The sequence below is a fragment of the Heptranchias perlo genome, unplaced genomic scaffold (assembly GCF_035084215.1).
Source record: "Heptranchias perlo isolate sHepPer1 unplaced genomic scaffold, sHepPer1.hap1 HAP1_SCAFFOLD_265, whole genome shotgun sequence".
NCBI classification, from domain to species: Eukaryota; Metazoa; Chordata; class Chondrichthyes; order Hexanchiformes; family Hexanchidae; genus Heptranchias; species Heptranchias perlo.
Window position 1 is genome coordinate 151,734 of NW_027139277.1, and position 16,686 is coordinate 168,419.

General features: G+C 50.3%; 1 protein-coding gene across 3 annotated transcripts in view; it reads right to left on the bottom strand.

Moving 5' to 3' along the window:
• Window positions 1-9,901: 9,901 nt before the first annotated feature.
• LOC137310605 (membrane-spanning 4-domains subfamily A member 8-like) overlaps window positions 9,902-16,686 on the bottom strand; it is an 84,656-nt gene continuing 77,871 nt past the window's right edge. For all 3 annotated transcript variants that reach the window (XM_067978333.1, XM_067978331.1, XM_067978330.1), the window contains one exon: window positions 9,902-10,728. In XM_067978333.1, coding sequence (XP_067834434.1) covers window positions 10,690-10,728 — 39 coding nt within the window. In that variant the 3' untranslated portion in view covers window positions 9,902-10,689. The remainder of the gene's footprint in view (window positions 10,729-16,686) is intronic.

A 16,686-nucleotide genomic window follows, 5' to 3' on the forward strand; every position in this document is an offset into this window, starting at 1 on the left:
CTGAACACAGTGTCTATCAGGGAATAGTCACTCTGGGTACAGTTCCCACCTCTCTCCAGTATCACACTGACCCCCCCCTGAACCCAGTGTCTATCAGGGAATAGTCACTCTGGGTACAGTTCCCACCTCTCTCCAGTATCACACTGACCCCCCCCCTGAACCCAGTGTCTATCAGGGAATAGTCACTCTGGGTACAGTTCCCACCTCTCTCCAGTATCACACTGACCCCCCCCTGAACCCGGTGTCTATCAGGGAATAGTCACTCTGGGTACAGTTCCCACCTCTCTCCAGTATCACACGGACCCCCCCCCTGAACCCAGTGTCTATCAGGGAATAGTCACTCTGGGTACAGTTCCCACCTCTCTCCAGTATCACACGGACCCCCCCCTGAACCCGGTGTCTATCAGGGAATAGTCACTCTGGGTACAGTTCCCACCTCTCTCCAGTATCACACGGACCCCCCCCCTGAACCCAGTGTCTATCAGGGAATAGTCACTCTGGGTACAGTTCCCACCTCTCTCCAGTATCACACGGACCCCCCCCCTGAACCCAGTGTCTATCAGGGAATAGTCACTCTGGGTACAGTTCCCACCTCTCTCCAGTATCACACTGACCCCCCCCTGAACCCGGTGTCTATCAGGGAATAGTCACTCTGGGTACAGTTCCCACCTCTCTCCAGTATCACACTGACCCCCCCCTGAACCCGGTGTCTATCAGGGAATAGTCACTCTGGGTACAGTTCCCACCTCTCTCCAGTATCACACTGACCCCCCCCCCTGAACCCAGTGTCTATCAGGGAATAGTCACTCTGGGTACAGTTCCCACCTCTCTCCAGTATCACACTGACCCCCCCCTGAACCCGGTGTCTATCAGGGAATAGTCACTCTGGGTACAGTTCCCACCTCTCTCCAGTATCACACGGACCCCCCCCCTGAACCCGGTGTCTATCAGGGAATAGTCACTCTGGGTACAGTTCCCACCTCTCTCCAGTATCACACTGACCCCCCCCTGAACCCGGTGTCTATCAGGGAATAGTCACTCTGGGTACAGTTCCCACCTCTCTCCAGTATCACACGGACCCCCCCCATGAACCCAGTGTCTATCAGGGAATAGTCACTCTGGGTACAGTTCCCACCTCTCTCCAGTATCACACGGACCCCCCCCCTGAACCCGGTGTCTATCAGGGAATAGTCACTCTGGGTACAGTTCCCACCTCTCTCCAGTATCACACTGACCCCCCCCCCTGAACCCGGTGTCTATCAGGGAATAGTCACTCTGGGTACAGTTCCCACCTCTCTCCAGTATCACACGGACCCCCCCCATGAACCCAGTGTCTATCAGGGAATAGTCACTCTGGGTACAGTTCCCACCTCTCTCCAGTATCACACGGACCCCCCCCCTGAACCCAGTGTCTATCAGGGAATAGTCACTCTGGGTACAGTTCCCACCTCTCTCCAGTATCACACTGACCCCCCCCTGAACCCGGTGTCTATCAGGGAATAGTCACTCTGGGTACAGTTCCCACCTCTCTCCAGTAGGGGCGCCCGCACCCACTTATTGCGGGCTGACGTCATGGGAGGGGCTGCTGATGCGGACCGGGGGGGATGAACCCTGTGCTTAGGCCCCGCCCACCGCTCTCGGGCCCCGCCCCTCGCACTGGGGCCCCGCCCCCCGCTCTCGGGTCCTGCCCACCGCACTCGGGCCCCGCCCCCCGCTCTCGGATCCCGTCCCTCGCACTGGGGCCCCGCCCACCTGTCTCGGGCCCCACCCCTCGCACTCAGGCCCCGCCCACCGCATTCTGGCCCCGCCCCTCGCACTGAGGCCCCGTCCCTCGCACTGGGGCTCCGCCCACCGCATTCGGGCCCCGCCCCTCGCACTGGGGTCCCGCCCAGCGCTCTCGGGCCCTGTCCCTCGCACTGGGGCTCCGCCCACCGCACTCGGGCCCCGCCCCTCGCACTGGGGCTCCGCCCACCGCACTCGGGCCCCGCCCCTAACACTCGGGCGCCGCCCCCCGCACTCGGGCCCCGCCCCTAACACTCGGGCCCCGCCCCTCGCACTGGGGCCCCGCCCCCTGCTCTCGGGCCCCGCCCCTCGCACTCGGGCCCCGCCCCCCACTCTCGGGCCCCGTCCCTCGCACTCAGGCCCCGCCCCCGCACTGGGGCCCCGCCCCTCACACTCAGGCCCCGCCCCCCGCACTGGGGCCCCGCCCCTCACACTCAGGCCCCGCCCCCCGCACTCGGGCCCCGCCGCGCATGCTCCCGAACCCCCTCCCGCTCTCCCCCCCTCTCTCCATCGCCGAGCGGACCCCGCGCTCCCGATTCCGTCTCTTCTCATTCCTCTTCTCTCTCTCTCTCTCTCCATGTGGTACCTGTTTCCCCTTCCCCCACCCCCGAGCTCTCTCTCTCTCTCTCTCTCACACACCCCTCCGCCCTGATCTCACCTGTCGGCTCCGGGCGGGCGGGCGGGCGGAGGGGACGTCACCCCCTCTCTCCCCTCCTCCTCCTCCTCCTCCTCCTCCCGTCACTTGGTCCGTTGGCTTTTGTTTTCTTTTGAAAAGCGCGCCCTCGCGCCTCAACCGCCGCCCGCGTGCCGGCCCGGGGACCGCATGCGCAGAGCCCAGCCCGGCGAGGAGGGAGGGAGGGCGAGAATCACGTGAGGGACCGCGCGGGGGGGGGTTGGGAAGGGGCGGGGTCTGCCCGCTGACGTCACGGTGAGTTGAGGCCGCGCGGGGGGGTTGGGAAGGGGCGGGGTCTGCCCGCTGACGTCACGGTGAGTTGAGGCCGCGCGGGGGGTGGGGCCGTCGACGTCACGGTGACTGCTGACGTCACAACGAACATTGACGCCGCGCGGGGTTTGCGAAGGGGAGGGGTGGTCCCGGTGACGTCACGTTCTTATCGACGTCACAATGAGTATTGACACCCCCCTTCCCCCCCCCTCGCCATTTCTCAGGGTTAGTGGTTGGGGTGTGGTAGTTAGTGTTAGGTTACATGGTTAGTGGTTACCAGCTGGTGGTTAGGGTTAGGTTAGAAGGTTAGTGATTCGGGGCTGGTAGTTAGTGTTAGGTTACAGGGTTAGTGATTAGGGACTGGTAGTTTTTGTTAGGTTAGAGGGTTAGTGATTAGGGACTGGTAGTTAGTGTTAGGTTACAGGGTTAGTGATTAGGGACTGGTAGTTAGTGTTAGGTTACAGGGTTAGTGATTAGGGACTGTATTAATGTTAAGGTTAGGTTTAGACTTGAGTGTTAAGAGTTGGTGTCAGGGTTAATGGTTAGGCTTAGTGGTTAAGAGTTGGGGTTAGTGGTTAGCAACTAATGGTTAGAGTTGGGCTTAGATATTAAAAGTTGGGTTTAGTGGTTGGTGTTTGGTTAATGGTTAAGGTTAGACTTGAGTGTTAAGAGTTGATGTTAGGGTTAATGGTTAGGGTTAGACTTGGGTGTCCAGAGTTGGGGTTAGTGGCTGATGTTAGGGTTAATGGTTAGGGTTAGGTTTGGGTGTCCAGGGTTGTGGTTAGGGTTAATGGTTAGGACATGGGTTCAATGGTTAGTGTTCCTGGTATTGGGCTAGTGGTTAGGGTTAGGCCGAAGAGTTGGGACTAGTGGTTGGAATTCAGGAAAAGGTTTGGAGTATGGGGTTGGTGGTTACGATTAGGCGTGGGTGTCGGGCTAATGGTCAGGGTTAGTAACCGGTTTTGATCATTATTGACAACGCCATTGTCACGAGACGTGTCCGTTGGTTTAAAGGCCTAACTTTATCGTTCCATTCGATTTTTCATCTGCAAACTGTTTCACAAGCCACCATGGCACTAATTGGATTGGGGAGTAACGCCCTCGAAAGGCATCGCGTGATGGACATACGATAGAAGCCAGGCGCTCCCTACAAAGCCTCTCCACCATCGACAAGCCTCAAGTCAGGAGCGCGGAGCAGTGGTCATCTCTCGCCTCGACGGGTGGAGATGCAACAACAGTCGAGCAGCTCGACGCTCTCCAGGGCAGGCCAGTCTGTGTGAAAGCAAAGCCCCTGCCCTCTGTCCTCAATATCCAGCCCCCTCCATCACTGGCGCACTCTTGAGTGCAGGATGCAGATGTGCAGCAACTCGCCAAGGTTACTTCGACGGCACCTCTGCCACCGTAGACGGACAAGGGCAGGAGTCGCGTGGGAATCACCATCGCCTGCAGGCCCCCCGCGAGTCACAGGCCGTCCTCACTTGGACAAATATTGGCCGTTCCTTCATCATCGCTGGGTCAATATGTGCTGGGATTCCAGTGTGGGAACACCAGCAGAACAAGGGCTGCAGCTGGTCTAGGAGGAGGCCCGCCACCCTGGGCCATGGGATTGGAAAGTTACAATTATGAGGCGAGACTTGAGATAGGATCACACAGCACAGGAGGAGGCCGCTCGGCCCATCGTGCCTGTGCCGGCTCTGTGAAAGAGCTCTCCAATCACACACTGCTCTTTTCCCCCCGTCGCCCTGTAAATTTTTCCCCTTCGAGTATCTCTCCGATTCCCCCCTTGTGAAAGTTATTATTGAATCTGTTCCCACTGCCCTTTCAGGCAGTGAATTCCAGATCATCACAACTCGCTGCGTAAAAATACATTCTCCTCATCTCCCCCTCTGGTTCTTTCCCCGATTATCTTCAATCTGTGTCCTCTGGTTCCCGACCCTCCTGCCGCTGGAAACACTCTCTCCTTATTTACTCTCTCAAAACCCCTCCTGATTTTGAACCCCTCGATTAAATCTCCCCTTAACCTTCTCTGCTCTGAGGGGAACAATCCCAGCTTCTGACAACACATTTAGTACATGGCTGACGGTGACTACGATGGCAAATGCCAGATTCAGAACATCCTTGATATATACCCGACTGTGATCACCAATTTGTAGATACCCGACTGTGATCACCGTTTGTAGATACCCGACCGTTATCACCGTTTGTCGATACCCGACCGTGATCACCGTTTGTCGATACCCGACTGTGATCACCGTTTGTAGATACCCGACTGTGATCACCGTTTCTAGATACCCGACTGTGATCACCGTTTGTAGATACCCGACTGTGATCACCGTTTGTAGATACCCGACTGTGATCACCGTTTGTAGATACCCGACCGTGATCACCGTTTGTCGATACCCGACTGTGATCACCGTTTGTGGATACCCGACTGTGATCACCGTTTGTCGATACCCGACCGTGATCACCGTTTGTAGATACCCGACCGTGATCACCGTTTGTAGATACCCGACCGTGATCACCGTTTGTAGATACCCGACTGTGATCACCGTTTGTAGATACCCGACCGTGATCACCGTTTGTAGATACCCGACTGTGATCACCGTTTGTAGATACCCGACTGTGATCACCGTTTGTAGATACCCGACTGTGATCACCGTTTGTCGATACCCGACCGTGATCACCGTTTGTCGATACCCGACCGTGATCACCGTTTGTAGATACCCGACCGTGATCACCGTTTGTAGATACCCGACCGTGATCACCGTTTGTAGATACCCGACCGTGATCACCGTTTGTAGATACCCGACCGTGATCACCGTTTGTAGATACCCGACCGTGATCACCGTTTGTAGATACCCGACCGTGATCACCGTTTGTAGATACCCGACCGTGATCACCGTTTGTCGATACCCGACTGTGATCACCGTTTGTCGATACCCGACTGTGATCACCGTTTGTAGATACCCGACTGTGATCACCGTTTGTAGATACCCGACCGTGATCACCGTTTGTAGATACCCGACCGTGATCACCGTTTGTAGATACCCGACCGTGATCACCGTTTGTCGATACCCGACTGTGATCACCGTTTGTCGATACCCGACTGTGATCACCGTTTGTCGATACCCGACCGTGATCACCGTTTGTAGATACCCGACCGTGATCACCGTTTGTCGATACCCGACCGTGATCACCGTTTGTCGATACCCGACCGTGATCACCGTTTGTAGATACCCGACTGTGATCACCGTTTGTAGATACCTGACCGTGATCACCGTTTGTCGATACCCGACTGTGATCACCGTTTGTAGATACCCGACTGTGATCACCGTTTGTAGATACCCGACCGTGATCACCGTTTGTAGATACCCGACTGTGATCACCGTTTGTAGATACCCGACCGTGATCACCGTTTGTCGATACCCGACTGTGATCACCGTTTGTCGATACCCGACTGTGATCACCGTTTGTCGATACCCGACCGTGATCACCGTTTGTCGATACCCGACCGTGATCACCGTTTGTAGATACCCGACCGTGATCACCGTTTGTCGATACCCGACCGTGATCACCGTTTGTCGATACCCGACCGTGATCACCGTTTGTAGATACCCGACTGTGATCACCGTTTGTAGATACCTGACCGTGATCACCGTTTGTCGATACCCGACCGTGATCACCGTTTGTAGATACCTGACCGTGATCACCGTTTGTAGATACCTGACCGTGATCACCGTTTGTGGATACCCGACTGTGATCACCGTTTGTAGATACCCGACCGTGATCACCGTTTGTCGATACCCGACTGTGATCACCGTTTGTAGATACCCGACTGTGATCACCGTTTGTAGATACCCGACCGTGATCACCGTTTGTGGATACCCGACTGTGATCACCGTTTGTAGATACCCGACCGTGATCACCGTTTGTAGATACCCGAACGTGATCACCGTTTGTCGATACCCGACCGTGATCACCGTTTGTCGATACCCGACCGTGATCACCGTTTGTAGATACCCGACCGTGATCACCGTTTGTGGATACCCGACCGTGATCACCGTTTGTCGATACCCGACTGTGATCACCGTTTGTAGATACCCGACCGTGATCACCGTTTGTAGATACCCGACTGTGATCACCGTTTGTCGATACCCGACTGTGATCACCGTTTGTAGATACCCGACTGTGATCACCGTTTGTCGATACCCGACCGTGATCACCGTTTGTCGATACCCGACTGTGATCACCGTTTGTCGATACCCGACCGTGATCACCGTTTGTCGATACCCGACCGTGATCACCGTTTGTCGATACCCGACCGTGATCACCGTTTGTCGATACCCGACCGTGATCACCGTTTGTCGATACCCGACTGTGATCACCGTTTATCGATACCCGACCGTGATCACCGTTTGTCGATACCCGACCGTGATCACCGTTTGTCGATACCCGACCGTGATCACCGTTTCTAGATACCCGACCGTGATCACCGTTTGTAGATACCCGACCGTGATCACCGTTTGTCGATACCCGACCGTGATCACCGTTTGTCGATACCCGACCGTGATCACCGTTTGTCGATACCCGACTGTGATCACCGTTTGTAGATACCCGACTGTGATCACCGTTTGTCGATACCCGACCGTGATCACCGTTTGTCGATACCCGACCGTGATCACCGTTTGTCGATACCCGACCGTGATCACCGTTTGTAGATACCCGACTGTGATCACCGTTTGTCGATACCTGACCGTGATCACCGTTTGTGGATACCCGACCGTGATCACCGTTTGTCGATACCCGACTGTGATCACCGTTTGTAGATACCCGACTGTGATCACCGTTTGTAGATACCTGACCGTGATCACCGTTTGTAGATACCCGACTGTGATCACCGTTTGTCGATACCGACTGTGATCACCGTTTGTCGATACCTGACCGTGAACACCTTTTGTAGTTGCCTTACTGTGAACACTTATGATACATGCCTTACTGTGAACACTTATGATACATGCCTGACTGTGAACACTTATGATACATGTCTTACTGTGAACACTTATGATACATGTCTTACTGTGAACACTTCTGATACATGTCTTACTGTGAACACTTAAGACACATGCCTGACTGTGAACACTTATGATACATGCCTTACTGTGAACACTTATGATACATGTCTTACTGTGAACACTTATGATACATGTCTTGCTGTGAACACTTATGATACATGTCTTACTGTGAACACTTAAGACACATGCCTGACTGTGAACACTTATGATACATGTCTTACTGTGAACACTTAAGACACATGCCTGACTGTGAACACTTATGATACATGTCTTACTGTGAACACTTATGATGCATGTCTTACTGTGAACACTTATGATACATGTCTTACTGTGAACACTTATGATACATGTCTTACTGTGAACACTTAAGACACATGCCTGACTGTGAACACTTATGATACATGCCTTACTGTGAACACTTATGATACATGTCTTACTGTGAACACTTATGATACATGTCTTACTGTGAACACTTAAGACACATGCCTGACTGTGAACACTTATGATACATGTCTTACTGTGAACACTTAAGACACATGCCTGACTGTGAACACTTATGATACATGCCTTACTGTGAACACTTAAGACACATGCCTTACTGTGAACACTTAAGACACATGCCTGACTGTGAACACTTATGATACATGTCTTACTGTGAACACTTAAGACACATGCCTGACTGTGAACATCTTCTTCCCTGTTGGTGCTCATTAAGGTGAAAGATGTGCATGTTTCGTGCTGGATTCTAAGGGGATTCCAGTGCCAGAGTTGAAAGTTGGGGATGCTGGCTTATTGTGTCTCCCAGTCCTTTCCATCTTTGAGCTTTGTCTTTGATTTGTCACAGGGCTTGTCCGACTGGATGAGCAAAAATTTCCTCCAATTAAATATTGGGGAGACCGAAGCCATTGTCTTCGGGTCTCCCCCGCCACAAACTCCATTCCCTTGCCACCGACTCCATCCCTCTCCCTCGGCCACTGAATGAGGCTGAACCAGACCGTTCGCAACCTCGGCCTCCTATTTGACCGTGAGATGAGCTTCTGACCCCATCTCCCCTCCATCACCGAGACCGCCTACTTCCACCTCTGTAACATCGCCCGTCTCCTCCCCCTGCCTCAGCTCATCTGCTGCTGAAACCCTCATCCGTGCCTTTGTTACCTCCAGACTCCACTATTCCAATGCTCTCCTGGCCGGCCTCCCATCTTCTACCCTCCGTAAACTCCAGCTCATCCGAAACTCTGCTGCCCCCGTATCCTAACTCGCACCGACTCCTGTTCACCCATCACCCCTTGTGCTCGCTGGACCCACATTGGCTCCCGGTCCGGGAACACCTCATATTCAAATCCCTCCATGGCCCCTCGCCCCCACCCCCATCTCTGTAACCTCCTCCAGCCCTACAACCCTCCGAGATCTCTGCCCTCCTCTAATTCTGGCCTCTTGTCCATCCACCCCGATTCCCATCGCTCCACCATTGGCGGCCGTGACTTCGGCTGCCTGGGCCCTAAAGTCTGGAATTCGCTCTCTAAACCTCTCCGCCTCTCTCTCCTCCTTTAAGACCTCTTTGACCAAGCTTTTGGTCACCTGTCCTAATATTGCCTTAAGTAGCTCAGTGTCAAATTTTGTCTGATTTACGCTCCTTGGTGAAGCACCTTGGGATGCTTTACTACGTTAAAGGCGCTGTATAAATGGGAGTTGTTCTTGTTGTAGAATCTGTCCATCTGTAAATGGTGACTCCATGGTCTGGAAGAGTATGCCTAAACCTTTTACACAACCAAACTGCAAAAAGCCTAATATATGTGTAATTCTTATGCACCTTCAATAAATGTATTAAAACATGGGGGGGTGGTGAAACTGTGCTGTATGATTAATACACGTGTGAAATTCCTCATGGAGGTGTTAACATTTGACACTGCCATTAGAACGATGGAGAAAGGAATCTGATACGATCATGTTGTCATATGGTAATATTGCACAGCAGGATTCCACCCAAGGCAGGTTTCACAGAGGCCTGCTGACATGAGCAGTGCATTAAGTGTTCCTGGCCCCTTTACCCCTGCAAACCCTTTCTAGCAGTGCCCAGAAATGGTAACGGCTGAAATTGAGGAGATTTAATTTTTGTATCCATGTGATGATTTATTGAAATTGTAACCATTACAACAGTAAAAAATCTGCACAGAATCATGAACTATTGTGAAATGGAATAACCCGTTGCCGTCTGGGCAACTTATTCGGGAGTTCTGCCTTACCGTTGTGTCTTTTGAAATAAAAAAAACGCACTCCAACAGAACCAAGCCGGCCAATAATATTAACTCCCAAAATGTGGTCTGCTGGGTGACTGCAACAAAGGGAAAGGCTGTTTTTAAACAGAGTTAAAGCTCATTATATCCTGCTCCTCCTGACAGCTACACAATAGCATTATTTAGCCTGAAACACAATGGCATAAACAATTCCTTAACACGTCAAACATTCCCGTTCTGCATGTGAAGCAACTCTCACTCAGAAAATAATGATTTTTTAAAAATACGCCATCTGTTCACGTGAAGATTTACAGATCGCCCCCACCCGCCCCTCCGAGCCACAGTACTACAACATAACATGGTCAGAGTTCCTCTCGTTTCTATAGCTGGGGCGCCATCTACACAAACTTTTAGAACAAGCTTCTAAAACAACTTTGCGAGAAGTGCCGAACGGAGAAAATCTGACCAAGAAGGAAACCAGAGGAATCCTCACTCCGTGTGTTAAGGACCTGTAACAAATTACGAATCAGTTATGTACAAATGTTACATGCAACAGAATACGAGCATCATACACTTCTCCTTCAGACGAAAGCCCATACAATTTCCCAATGTACGTTCGCCAACGAGGGAATGCTGCTCCTAAATTGAAGCTTACACTTCAACCCGAGTGGGACGGGTGCTTTGTGATGACGTCATGCTGCAATAAATCAATAAAATGAGGCTTGAGTTTCATGCATAAAGAAGGACAGACTGTCATTTATGTGGTGCCTGATCACATCACCCAGAAACGTCTCAAAAGTGCTTCAAACACAATGGGGGTAAGTTTGACTTTGGACAATAGAGTAAAACAGGCGATACAGGATCAGACGCCCCCTTGGAGAGGGTGCAGAGGAGATTTCCCAGAATGGTACCAGGGGATGAGGGACCTCAGTTATGTGGAGAGACTGGAGAAACTGGGATTGTTCTTCCTGGAGCAGAGAAGGTTAAGGGGAGATTTAATTGAGGGGTTCAAAATCACGAAGGGTTTTGATCGAGTAAATAAGGAGAGAGTGTTTCCAGTGGCAGGAGGGTCGGGAACCAGAGGACACAGATTGAAGATAATTCACAGAATCATAGAAAGGTTACAGTACAGAAGGAGGCAATTCGATCCATCGAGTTCGTGCCGGCTCTGTGCAAGAGCAAACCAGTTAGTCCCACTCCCCCACCCTATCCCCGTAGCCCTGCAATTTTTTTCCTTTCAAGTACTTATCCAGTTCCCTTTTGAAGGCCATGATTGAATCTGCCTCCACCACCCCCTCGGGCAGTGCATTGCAGATCCTAAACACTTGCTGCGCAAAAAAGTTTTTCCTCATCTCACCTTTGGTTCTTTTGCCAATCACCTTAAATCGATGTCCTCTGGTTCTTGACCCTTCTGCCAATGGGAACAGTTTCTCTCTATTTACTCTGACTCCCTCATGATTTTGAATACCTCTATCAAATCTCCTCGCAATGGTCTCTGTTCCAAGGACAACAACCCCAGCTTCGCCAGTCTATCCACGGAACTAAAGACCCTCATCCCTGGAAACATTCTAGTAAATCTCTCCTGCACCATCTCTAAGGCCTTCACATCTTTCCTAAAGTGCGGTGCCCAGAACTGGACACAAAACTCCAGCTGCGGCCAAACCAGTGTGGTATAAAGGTTCATCGTGACTTCCAATGGCCCGAGACTGAGTGTTTTACAGATGTGAAATTTTATGATATATGACACTGCGCTGGGAGTGTAGATGTGGAATTTTACGATGTGTGACACTGTGCTGGGAGTGTAGATGTGGAATTTTATGATGCGTGACACTGCGCTGGGAGTGTAGATGTGGAATTTTATGATGCGTGACACTGCGCTGGGAGTGCAGATGTGGAATTTTATGATGTTTGACACTGCGCTGGGAGTGCAGATGTGGAATTTTATGATGTGTGACACTGAGCTGGGAGTGTAGATGTGGAATTTTATGATGTGTGACACTGTGCTGGGAGTGCAGATGTGGAATTTTATGATGTGTGACACTGCGCTGGGAGTGTAGATGTGGAATTTTATGATGTGTGACAGTGCTGGGAGTGCAGATGTGGAATTTTATGATGTGTGACACTGCGCTGGGAGTGTAGATGTGGAATTTTATGATGTGTGACACTGCGCTGGGAGTGTCGATGTGGAATTTTATGATGTGTGACACTGCGCTGGGAGTGTAGATGTGGAATTTTATGATGTGTGACACTGCGCTGGGAGTGTAGATGTGGAATTTTATGATGTGTGACACTGCTGGGAGTGCAGATGTGGAATTTTATGATGTGTGACACTGCGCTGGGAGTGTAGATGTGGAATTTTATGATGTGTGACACTGCGCTGGGAGTGTCGATGTGGAATTTTATGATGTGTGACACTGCGCTGGGAGTGCAGATGTGGAATTTTATGATGTGTGACACTGCGCTGGGAGTGTAGATGTGGAATTTTATGATGTGTGACACTGCTGGGAGTGCAGATGTGGAATTTTATGATGTGTGACACTGTGCTGGGAGTGTAGATGTGGGATTTTATGATGTGTGACACTGTGCTGGGAGTGTAGATGTGGAATTTTATGATGTGTGACACTGTGCTGGGAGTGTAGATGTGGAATTTTATGATGTGTGACACTGTGCTGGGAGTGCAGATGTGGAATTTTACGATGTGTGACACTGCGCTGGGAGTGTAGATGTGGAATTTCATGATGTGTGACACTGCGCTGGGAGCGTGGATGTGAAATTTTATGATGTGTGACACTGTGCTGGGAGTGCAGATGTGGAATTTTATGATGTGTGACACTGTGCTGGGAGTGCAGATGTGGAATTTTATGATGTGTGACACTGTGCTGGGAGTGTAGATGTGGAATTTTACGATGTGTGACACTGCGCTGGGAGTGTCGATGTGGAATTTTATGATGTGTGACACTGTGCTGGGAGTGCAGATGTGGAATTTTATGATGTGTGACACTGAGCTGGGAGTGTAGATGTGGAATTTTATGATGTGTGACACTGTGCTGGGAGTGTAGATGTGGAATTTTATGATGTGTGACACTGCGCTGGGAGTGTAGATGTGGAATTTTACGATGTGTGACACTGCGCTGGGAGTGTAGATGTGGAATTTTATGATGTGTGACACTGTGCTGGGAGTGCAGATGTGGAATTTTATGATGTGTGACACTGAGCTGGGAGTGTAGATGTGGAATTTTATGATATGTGACACTGTGCTGGGAGTGTAGATGTGGAATTTTATGATGTGTGACACTGCGCAGGGAGTGTAGATGTGGAATTTTATGATGTGTGACACTGCGCTGGGAGTGCAGATGTGGAATTTTATGATGTGTGACACTGCGCAGGGAGTGCAGATGTGGAATTTTATGATATGTGACACTGCGCTGGGAGTGTAGATGTGGAATTTTATGATGTGTGACACTGCGCTGGGAGTGTAGATGTGGAATTTTATGAGGTGTGACACTGTGCTGGGAATGTAGATGTGGAATTTTATGATGTGTGACACTGCGCTGGGAGTGTAGATGTGGAATTTTATGATGTGTGACACTGCGCTGGGAGTGCAGATGTGGAATTTTATGATGTGTGACACTGAGCTGGGAGTGCAGATGTGGAATTTTATGATGTGTGACACTGCGCTGGGAGTGTAGATGTGGAATTTTATGATGTGTGACACTGCGCTGGGAGTGTCGATGTGGAATTTTATGATGTTTGACACAGCGCTAGGAGTGTAGATGTGGAATTTTATGATGTGTGACACTGAGCTGGGAGTGCAGATGTGGAATTTTATGATGTGTGACACTGCGCTGGGAGTGCAGATGTGGAATTTTATGATGTGTGACACTGAGCTGGGTGTGCAGATGTGGAATTTTATGATGTGTGACACTGCGCTGGGAGTGTAGATGTGGAATTTTATGATGTGTGACACTGCGCTGGGAGTGTCGATGTGGAATTTTATGATGTGTGACACTGTGCTGGGAGTGTAGATGTGGAATTTTATGATGTGTGACACTGTGCTGGGAGTGCGGATGTGGAATTTTATGATGTGTGACACTGAGCTGGGAGTGTAGATGTGGAATTTTATGATGTGTGACACTGCGCTGGGAGTGTAGATGTGGAATTTTATGATGTGTGACACTGAGCTGGGTGTGCAGATGTGGAATTTTATGATATGTGACACTGTGCTGGGAGTGTGGATGTGGAATTTTATGATGTGTGACACTGCGCTGGGAGTGCAGATGTGGAATTTTATGATGTGTGACACTGAGCTGGGAGTGTAGATGTGAAATTTTATGATGTGTGACACTGCGCTGGGAGTGTAGGTGTGGAATTTTATGATGTGTGACACTGCGCTGGGAGTGTCGATGTGGAATTTTATGATGTGTGACACTGTGCTGGGAGTGCGGATGTGGAATTTTATGATGTGTGACACTGAGCTGGGAGTGTCGATGTGGAATTTTATGATGTGTGACACTGCGCTGGGAGTGTCGATGTGGAATTTTATGATGTGTGACACTGTGCTGGGAGTGTAGATGTGGAATTTTATGATGTGTGACACTGAGCTGGGAGTGTAGATGTGGAATTTTATGATGTGTGACACTGCGCTGGGAATGTAGATGTGGAATTTTATGATGTGTGACACTGTGCTGGGAGTGTGGATGTGGAATTTTATGATGTGTGACACTGAGCTGGGAGTGCAGATGTGGAATTTTATGATGTGTGACACTGAGCTGGGAGTGTAGATGTGGAATTTTATGATGTGTGACACTGTGCTGGGAGTGCAGATGTGGGATTTTATGATGTGTGACACTGTGCTGGGAGTGTAGATGTGGGATTTTATGATGTGTGACACTGCGCTGGGAGTGCAGATGTGGAATTTTATGATGTGTGACACTGCGCTGGGAGTGGAGATGTGCAATTTTATGATATGTGACACTGCGCTGGGAGTGCAGATGTGGAATTTTATGATGTGTGACACTGCGCAGGGAGTGTAGATGTGGAATTTTATGATATGTGACACTGTGCTGGGAGTGCAGATGTGGAATTTTATGATGTGTGACACTGCGCAGGGAGTGTAGATGTGGAATTTTATGACGTGTGACACTGCGCTGGGAGTGTAGATGTGGAATTTTATGATGTGTGACACTGCGCTGGGAGTGTAGATGTGGAATTTTATGATATGTGACACTGTGCTGGGAGTGCAGATGTGGAATTTTATGATGTGTGACACTGCGCTGGGAGTGTAGATGTGGAAATTTATGATGTGTGACACTGCGCAGGGAGTGTAGATGTGGAATTTTATGACGTGTGACACTGCGCTGTGAGTGTAGATGTGGAATTTTATGATGTGTGACACTGCACTGGGAGTGTAGATGTGGAATTTTATGACGTTTGACACTGCACTGGGAGTGTAGATTTGGGATTTTATGATGTTTGACACAGCGCTGGGAGTGTAGATGTGGAATTTTATGATGTGTGACACTGATGGGAGTGTAGATGTGGAATTTTATGATGTGTGACACTGCGCTGGGAGTGTGGATGTGGAATTTCATGATGTGTGACACTGCGCTGGGAGTGCAGATGTGGAATTTTATGATGTGTGACACTGCGCTGGGAGTGGAGATGTGGAATTCTATGATGTGTGACACTGCGCTGGGAGTGCAGATGAGGAATTTTATGATGTGTGACACTGCGCTGGGAGTGCAGATGTGGAATTTTATGATGTGTGACACTGCGCTGGGAGTGTCGGTGTCGAATTTTATGATGTGTGACACTGCTGGGAGTGCAGATGTGGAATTTTATGATATGTGACACTGCTGGGAGTGTAGTTGTGGGATTTTATGATGTGTGACACGGCGCTGGAAGTGTGGATGTGGAATTTCATGATGTGTGACACTGCGCTGGGAGTGTAGATGTGGAATTTTATGATGTGTGACACTGCGCTGGGAGTGCAGATGTGGAATTTTATGATGTGTGACACTGCGCTGGGAGTGCAGATGTGGAATTTTATGATGTGTGACACTGCGCTGGGAGTGTCGGTGTGGAATTTTATGATGTGTGACACTGCGCTGGGAGTGTAGATGTGGAATTTTATGATGTGTGACACTGCGCTGCAAGTGCAGATGTGGAATTTTACGATGTGTGACACTGTGCTGGGAGTGTCGATGTGGAATTTTATGATGTGTGACACTGTGCTGGGAGTGGAGATGTGGAATTTTATGATGTGTGACACTGTGCTGGGAGTGTGGATGTGGGATTTTATGATGTGTGACACTGCGCTGGGAGTGTAGATGTGGAATTTTATGATATGTGACACTGAGCTGGGAGTGTAGATGTGGAATTTTATGATATGTGACACTGCGCTGGGAGTGTAGATGTGGAATTTTATGATATGTGACACTGCGCTGGGAGTGTAGATGTGGAATTTTATGATATGTGACACTGCGCTGGGAGTGTAGATGTGGGATTTTATGATGTGTGACACTGTGCTGGAAGTGTAGATGTGGAATTTTATGATATGTGACACTGTGCTGGGAGTGTAGATGTGGAATTTTATGATGTGTGACACTGTGCTGGGAGTGTAGATGTGGAATTTTATGACGTGTGACACTGCGCT